Raw genomic sequence first — 8664 nt, 5'->3', positions numbered from 1 at the left:
TTTTCAGCTTTGGTCTCGACATTATTGCTTTATGGATTGTGGTTGGACTGCTCCTCCAGCATTTCTAATTCATTTAGAATAGCTAAATGAATAGATATGCTAACTACTACACAAATAACCAAACGAAGAAATGAATAGAATGCACACACACAGCTTGAAATCTGAGGATATATCTTATAACCAAAAAGAAAATGTCCAGAACCACACAGCAGCGGCGGTGAGCAGAGACAGAGGTATACATTATAGTTGTGGGTGTGTAAATGTGTAATGACAAAAAAGAATAAATAAAACCCCTGACCACAAACAAACAACCCCCACCCTCGAAAAAGATAACCGAAAACAAAAATTGAAGGAAGGAACAGTGCCAGTCGCATCTCAAAATGGGTAAGGATGCTGCTGCTGCTGCTGCTGCATCATCGAGCCTTCAGCGGTAGGCATAGTTTCTGCCGTGGTATTAAGTTCGGATGATGATGACTGCATGCTGGGTGAGGGACTCGAAGGGAGGACAGGGGAGGACCCTTCGGGTACCGATTGCAATGGTGCGTAAAATGGTTGCATTTGGTGGATGGGGTACGCTTCGGCCTCCTCTTCAATGCCTTGGTCATCCAAGTAGACCATGTCCTCCTGCATGGTGAACTGATGGTACTCCACTGTCTCCCTGAGGAATCGGTTCTCCCTTGCGTAGATGGAGTTTTCATGCGCCAGCCTGGCCTTTTCAGCCAGTAATGTCTCCAACTGGATGCGTATCTGCGTTATCCACAACAGCAAATGTAAATGGAGAGAGAGAGACAGAGAGAGAGAGAGAGAATCCATTGAAGGTTAAATTAGGAAACATCGTAAGCAAACAGCTAAGAAATGAGAAAGCAGAATGCAAACCAGGTCATCATCTGCCGGCGTTTCTCCTTTCTGGCGATTCTCCCGCAATGTCTTGTTCTCCTCTTCAAGCTTAGCACATCTCTCCTTCGCAGTAGCCAAGTCAGCTTTAACGATCTTTAGTTCCCTCAGAAGAAGCTTTGCCTTAGCAGCCATTACATTTGCAACCTGCAACAAGAGATAAAAGGAAGAAACAACTACAAATAAATGATACTTCAAAGGCAGCTAAAATCTACAATGAACAAGGAAGGACAACAAGACATTTGCAGAAAATGTGTAGTGACTAGTGACCAACAAAAAGAAGCTTAGATGTCTATGAATTGCACTACCTTAGTCCTGTCTACGATATTGTCTTAGACCATTTATGCCCAGAAGCAACAGTGCACAACCTAAGTTTATGGTTTCAAGCACAAAATTCCATTTTCGGAAATTTGAGGTGTCTTACTAGTTGACCATACTATGCAAGAGAATTAATTTAGCCAACAATAATGGTGAAAGTGGTCTTTTATGCAATCTAGCAATACACAGTTGCCACCTTACATCGCCAGAAACCTTCGCTTGGACCTCGGAGCCGACTTGGTTATGATTCAGATTGGTTGGGGTAGATGGTTCTGCAAATTGAAATGTGGTATCAGAAACTCCAGGTTTTCTTCTAATTTGCAGCTTCCCTGTTTCTTGGATCATGTCAGCTGTCATATGTTCTTCCTATCAAAAAATGAACCATCATAAGACTCCGGAGGCAGAACTCTGAAAATAATGACATGTCATGGATCATTCAGGCAAACAGAGCAAAGGATGAAATGCTGCAGATAGTTAATTGAGTTGACAGCTGAACTAAAATCACTGGAATCAATGAGGTTTACAGGAACTCACCTCAAATTCACTTTTGCTTGTGCCACCAATCTCCCTCAGAGAAGAATCTATTTTATCCGATCCTCCCCAAGATGTCAAGACTTTTGTGCTCTGGTGGTTTTCAGATATTAAAGGTGATTGGAACTGCATTTAGGATTTGAGTCTCAGTATCCAAAGCAATTGCAGTTGTGCAACAACTGGGAAGAGTATGGATCATAATCCAAAGCTTGGAATACTAAAGAAGGTTCACTCCTCCAATGGGAAAAACACCACAGCAAAGCAAAAAGGAAACAAAATGTTATGTCATTAGATCCAAAATCATAGTTTAAGTAAAAGCTACAAGTACATAGACACTAATTTTTCGGTAAGGCATATGTGATCACCCTAAATAATAATTATGACCAGACATTTTCCGAGAAGCATCGAACCGATCTTAATGTGCCATAACCTCACAAACAAGATTGCCTGATTATTTTGAGTTGAAAGAAACAAATATAAGTATTTCTACCAGATCAAAAATTTGTTCTTCACCAAAGCCATTTGATGAAAGAAAAAGCATATCTTGTTTGGCAAAGACAATTAACAGAAACCTGTTGTGTTCTTGATGTGATAATGCAATTGCTTCCCTCCCCCCCTCCCCCCCCCCTCCCAAACAAAAAAGAGAAGGAATCGAATATGTTAAGTGGTATTGATGGACTCAAATGAATTGTTTGGGAGAATGCAACAAGGAGAACCATGGATGATCGTTGCATACACATCAAACAATAGCATGTAATTTCCTCGGACCTCAAATGCACTTAAAGATCAAGACATTGAGCCTCTGTTTCTCTTGATCTATGTTTCAGAGTATATGCCCTTTGCCCAATTTCGTCTTATCTGATGAGGCCTTTTTAGAATCGCAAATCAAATAAACCTAATATAAGATACATCGACTCAAATTCGCATGTCGATTTCCATCCCTAAGATGAAGGTCACAGGCAAAATTCAGGGATCATGGGACGATCAATCGCTAAATCAACGAATCGAAGATCCCATCGGCGGAATCCGAGAAGCACGAAACGAAGGGAAGAAAGTGGAAAATGACGGAGGAGCGGAGGTCACACCTGGGTACGCCTCCGTCGATCGGAATCCCGGTAGGCTGAGACGGAGGAAGATGTGAAGGAGGCGGAGCGGCTATAGGCAGAGGAAGCCCGGGCGAGCTGGGCCGGGAGCGGCGACGGCGGCTCCTCCAAGAACGACCGGCAGTCCTCGAAGGTGGTCGACTTCGTCGCGCTGTGCCTCCTCCGGTACGCCATTGGCCCGCGACGCCGCTGAGCGAACCAAAAGTCTCTCCTTTTGCTCTTCTTCTTCTTCGTCGTCGTCGTCTTCGTCTTCGTCTTCTTCTTCTTCCTCCTCTTCGAAAACTGTACGACTCGCCGTGTGAACAGGCGAAGAGTGCGTGGCGGCACGAAATATATACATCATAAACCAATAAAAAATAGTAATTCCCAACTCACCCGACTCTTCCAACCCGAGAGGCAGAAACGGACCCCTCCACGGGTCCCGCAGAATCTACCTCTTCTTCCCAATCATCATACCGGTACACGAGTGAGTGGTGCGAGAACCAGTGCATTAGGTTTTTAAGTAACGCAACCGTCGCAAGGTCGTTGCTTTGGCAGTTGGAAGAAAAAAAGAAGAAAACATTATTATTATTATTATTATTATTATTATTATTATTATTATTATTATTATTATAGTTTCTGATTTTGTAGGAAATGATGAGTATGAGATAAGTGAAAGGATTTTTATTATTTTATTGTCATATGTTATTTGATAATGATATTCATATTTAGTGTTGATGTGGAGGCATGTCCTTCATGTAATATTGGGAATTATTGTATAGAGTTTTGGATTTAAAAACTTTAGAATGGATGGATAAAATTCTAAATTATCCTTTTGAGTCAAATTATCCAAAAAGTATAAAAGATGATGGACTATTGGAGAGAAGATTTTGAAATAGATCTTGATATTTTAACTTGATCAAACACATTCTCTTTGAAGAAGAGAGAAACACCTCAAGAACTTTGTTGTTTTCTTTCCATGGAAATATAATTACATTGAAAAATATATTAAAAAGTACCTGTAACCCCCAAAATATGATTTGTAATAGTAGTAACAATACCAATACTAGAAATTTTGTATGTTGGTTAGACCTAGAATTGAACCCTAGAAGTAAATTGTGTTGAGATTCTATTTTATTTTATTTTGTTGTATGAATTAGAATTTGATTGTAATTAGTAATTGGTTAATATGATGACTCACAAATTCAACCCTTGAAAAGTGGGTTAAGTCCTATTAATTATAACGATAATCTCATAAATGGTTTCATTGATATATTAATGATTTGATGCATCATTCATCATTCATACTAGTACTACTAGGAACAAAATTATGATGCCCTTGAAATCTCAAATCACTTATGTCCTCTCCAAAATGCACTCTTTGAACATATTTTTGGGACAAACATCCACATGACTTGTAATCTCTAGCGGAGACACACACACAAGATGAAATCTTAGCCATCGATAATAAGAAGAAATTATTTGGTAAAATATAATGTTATTATTTTTACCATCCATACAATGATAATGATTAGAGATGATGTCCGGTTTTAGTTCAAGGAGGATCGATCATTTATTGGAATAAGAATTCACAATAATGATTGATTACGTGCTAATATGATGCAAATTATTGAGAAAGCACCAGCTCATCTTTGCCTTGACATGCTTATAAAATAGAATAATCTTCTTAACTCTCTTTACTTTGAATCAATCAATTGGGTTTATAATAATCATTTGATGAATGCATTTTTTTCAGCTAAATCAACACTGACAAAGTTGTGTTGATTGGTGGATGGATCCATTGCTATCTAAATTAATATGATGGGACATTTGGTAGGATCCGATGGGAGACACAAAACATGGATATGGCATGGAAACCCTTATTCCTTTGAACAGGACTTGGAATGGTGACTTGAATGGATAAGTGCAAGAAATCCCACCACCCCAAACACCATCACATATGCGGGGGACAAAGTACGTACTGTGGCTCCTGCTGTATGTGCTGCAACGCTAAGCTTTGATTGGCGCCAATCCATGCATGACGACACCTCTTATTGCACCAGCACCAAATACTATGCTCTCTCTCGGCAGCTTGCGGCGAGCCCTCCACCGTCAGTTTCCCATCTCACCTTGTCATCCGAATGGCGCTCTCTCTCTCTCTCTCTAATCCTTTCCATGTTGCTACAGTAGTACACTGGCATCGGTGGCCCAGGGCGCATGGGGAGCACCACCAATTTCCCTGCACTGTTTACCCCGCCCAATCTGGAGTGAGAAAGGCAGTCAAAGGGGCAGTACGACGCACACTGAGCTCAGTCCTGCACCTGTTGTCAATGCCTCCTTTTAGGCTTTTGGACACACCTCCATTAGATCTCTGCTGTAGCGGGCAGATAACTCGAAGAGGTCGCGCAGATGAATCCTCTTCACGTGTTGGTTGCTTCTGCCACCGCTTGCCCTTTGCGTCCCTCTCTCTTGGTTCTAACTCCCATGAACTCTCTCTCTCTTCATCACCCATCCACAGTTCTCATCTCCAAAGGGGGTTCCACTGTATCAGCCTACGACGGACCTCTTCTATATATCTCTCATTCCCCTTCTCTTGGTTTATGCTCATCTCTCCTCTCTTTTCTTTCTTGTTTCCGACTCATGTCATGTGCACCCTCTCTTCCGGATTGACCTTTTATTTTGATCGGTATCTTCTTATCATTCTTCTCTTCTTCCTTCTTTGACATGCTTTATGGTGATTTATACAGCCTTTTTTTGTGCCTCGGTCATGCACATATGTAGCGTCTTGGGTCAACTCTTGTTGTCTTTCTTCGTCTCTTGGAAGCTCAAAATAGGGTTGGAAGGAAATTATCTGTATGTTTAGGATCATATCATCCTGCGATGTTTCTCCTTTATTATCATCATGTTCTCAGAAATGCATGTACTGGCTATATTTCTGCCCTTTTCTTTGCCTGTTGACATGTGTGCAGCTCTGCCTGGTGAAGATAGAAATTAGGGTTTCGTAGATGGGGTTACTCATACTAAAGACCCCTTCCATTGCTGGGAAGAACTGTGAAGGTCAGACTTCTCTCTTTTCCTCTCTCTCCTTCTCTCGGTCCCCTCTTTCTCTAGATCTACACTGTAGTTTCTTCAAGCACTGTGTTTCTGAAGGGATTGATGACCAAAATCCATGTTTTTTCCTTCTTTTCTCTCTCTCTCTCTCTCTCTCTCTCTCTCTCTTTCTGAGGATGAGTTTTATTAACTCGCTGCAGCTTTTTCCATGTAAACTTAGAACAAAAGACATTAGCTGTTGTAGCTCAAATAGATAGTTGGGAATGCTTCCTAAAGATTTGGAATCCCCATAAAGTTGAGCCTGCAATCAACTGTATTATCTTATGTTTATTGCTTCTTTTTTTTCACATTATTACGAATTTTCACCAAATTTTGACTGTTCGCTTTTGTTAGAAATGTTGTTCTTCGCATGTTTCCCTCATCTGCACGCTTAGTTGAATTATGGTCGTTGATTTATCCTAGAAAATATCCCTTCAGAAAGATTTACATCCAAAAGATAAGATGATATAACTCTGCTCTACTCGTTGCCAATGATAATAAACCCATGCAGTTCTTCTTGCGTTATGCTTAGGTAAGGTAAGACTGCAAGATGATTCTGCTTCCTTGCAATCTGTAGACACAGAAACTGCAGAAGCATATGGTAAGGCTGTTCTTTGTTGTTAGGAATGTGAAGTTCTTGACATCTTATCCTCCGTAACTCTACATTAAATTCGATGTTTCGCGATATCAAAAGAAAATTCTACATGTGATTTGCGAAGTAATTTGTTCTTATGTCTGTCTTCCTACTAAAATAGAATCTGAAAACTGTGTTTGAGAGAGCTTCCTTCAGTCCACTCATGGATGGTTGTAGGGTTTGAATCAGCTGCCGACTCATTCGCTCAAACACCCAGTAGAAAGGAAGCGGACACAATTCTCTACTCCACATAGCAGCAGAAGGAAAAGGGTTTGGGTTCTGAGATTGCTACTGTGTGAATGAGTGAATGATGCGGGAGATTATTCTCTCTCTTCCATTCCATACTTGGACTGAAGGGAGCTCCCTCTCTCTCTTATTTTACATGCGTTGGCCATTGCACCTCTTCCACTATCTTCTTCCTCCTTCACCATCTCCTTAGAAGCAAGATAACATCCCAGGAATTCAGCGAGTAGTTATGAACCCAATCTCAAGTTGGAACTCGAGAGATGATATTGTGGCCTCCTCCCTCATCTTTGGCAATCCCCTTCTCATCTCTGCCCATCTTGAAACTTGAGCAAGGCACCATACTTAAGAGCTGCACTTGTAGATTTGTTTCAAGGCTCGGCACTGTGTGTGTCTCCACTACTGCATCAAAGATTTGAAAAGATTCAGGATGCTGCTCCTCGTGCATCAACAGTGAAAGTACAGTTCTGCTCAGGTCTACAAACTCAAAATTAGATGTCATCAGTGCTGTCCGCATGTGGTTCTTTAGAATTGTAGTCACTGTTTTGGATGCTCTCTCTTTCGATCTGCAAATTAAATATTGCTGATGTCTTCAAAGATTGCCTGTAAAGGTGTTGATCGCACGAGACATGGCAGTGACATTTGTGACTGCAGCGTGTGGAAGTACACTCCACTTCATTATTTTGTTTACTGTGTATTGAGCTCTGCCTTCTGTATGATTCACACAGGTGTAACATCGAACGTTGCAAAAGCTGCAACAACTGTCCCTCGCCATGTTTCCTGCTTTCCTTGTTGCCTTTTGGCGTTCTACACGGTTCGTAACTATGCATTCATTACTCTTAGATCGTATGATGTGTATTCGCGTCTCCCCCGGCCACATCATGGTCACTCGCGAGGGAGGGGAACCTATCCGTCTCCTCCGTCGTCTTCAACCCCCCCGTCTCCGGTGAGGCCGTCGCTTCGCCTCAGAAGCGTCGAACGACTTGCGCTTGTCTTCCCTCAGGGAGCTATATCCCCTCGCCTCACCAGCTCACCGAGCTCTCTCGTGGCTGCCTCTTGGTAATGGCCGATGCACTCGGGCCATACGGCACAATCCTACGGCCTGCGTTATTGGGCTGACAGTCCGTAAATTCAGTCTATAGTGGGTTTAGACAATCTACAGCTCATCTCATTTTAACATAATCCTAATTAATATTAAGGGAGGTATTGTGACTATGTTTTGGAGGTAGAAAAATATATAAATAGGACAGCAATATGGGAGAAAAAAACAGTCACGGGATTTCAAAGAAAAGGAAAGAAAGAAAAGGAAGAAGACAAGGACAACACAGAGAGACTGTTCTCAATCATCTAGTAGTGTTCTCATATCAGGTTAGATCAAATCTACAGTAGACTCTTGTTGTGATTACTTGGGGAGATTTTAGATATCGTGGACAGTGACGTGATCCTTGCATCTCAGTTGTTTTTTTTTTATTGTTGCTAGGGTTTAGGACAAGAGATTGAGATTTGTATATTTATTATTCTCATAGTGGATTATCTCTATTTTGTCCCGTGGTTTTTACCCTTCACATTGGAGGGATTTTACACGTATATCTTGATGTTCTATTTGATTATAATTTTATTTAATTTCGTTGCGTATTATGGTTTACTAATATTTGTTCATATATAAAGATTATTCCTATTTATATTTTCATCGTACGTGAGCACTCTTCGTTGTTTTACTTTGATCTATATCTATAGCTGCTGTTGGTTGTTGTCGGTCAAGGCCAGGTTGCATGGATCAAAATTCGTCTTCGCTATTTATATGTATCCTCTAAATCACATAGATAATAGAAACACTATCTACTAATTATTTTCATGTCGAATTATTATCCG

General features: G+C 41.0%; 1 protein-coding gene across 1 annotated transcript; it reads right to left on the bottom strand.

Moving 5' to 3' along the window:
* Window positions 1–219: 219 nt before the first annotated feature.
* On the bottom strand, window positions 220–3128 carry LOC135635434 (uncharacterized). Its single transcript, XM_065146483.1, has 5 exons — window positions 2829–3128; window positions 1747–1869; window positions 1414–1578; window positions 877–1041; window positions 220–747 (listed from the first exon to the last, which is right to left on the bottom strand). The coding sequence occupies exons 1-5, from the start codon at window positions 3018–3020 to the stop codon at window positions 376–378; spliced, it is 1017 nt and encodes a 338-aa protein (XP_065002555.1). The 5' UTR covers window positions 3021–3128; the 3' UTR covers window positions 220–375.
* Between the last annotated feature and the right edge of the window lie 5536 nt (window positions 3129–8664).

This window comes from Musa acuminata, chromosome BXJ3-4 (genome assembly GCF_036884655.1).
Source record: "Musa acuminata AAA Group cultivar baxijiao chromosome BXJ3-4, Cavendish_Baxijiao_AAA, whole genome shotgun sequence".
Classification (NCBI taxonomy): domain Eukaryota; kingdom Viridiplantae; phylum Streptophyta; class Magnoliopsida; order Zingiberales; family Musaceae; genus Musa; species Musa acuminata.
This window is presented reverse-complemented; position numbering and strand designations above follow the sequence as displayed.

What these genes read in the sequence shown, in the direction of transcription:
- LOC135635434 (XM_065146483.1), bottom strand. Translation starts at nt 3,020, where the DNA reads ATGGCGTACCGGAGGAGGCACAGCGCGACGAAGTCGACCACCTTCGAG. An exon ending in ATCGACGGAGGCGTACCCAG is followed by an intron (nt 1,870 to 2,828) that starts GTGTGACCTCCG and finishes TCCTAAATGCAG; the next exon opens with TTCCAATCACCTTTAATATC. An exon ending in AAGCGAAGGTTTCTGGCGAT is followed by an intron (nt 1,042 to 1,413) that starts GTAAGGTGGCAA and finishes CTCTTGTTGCAG; the next exon opens with GTTGCAAATGTAATGGCTGC.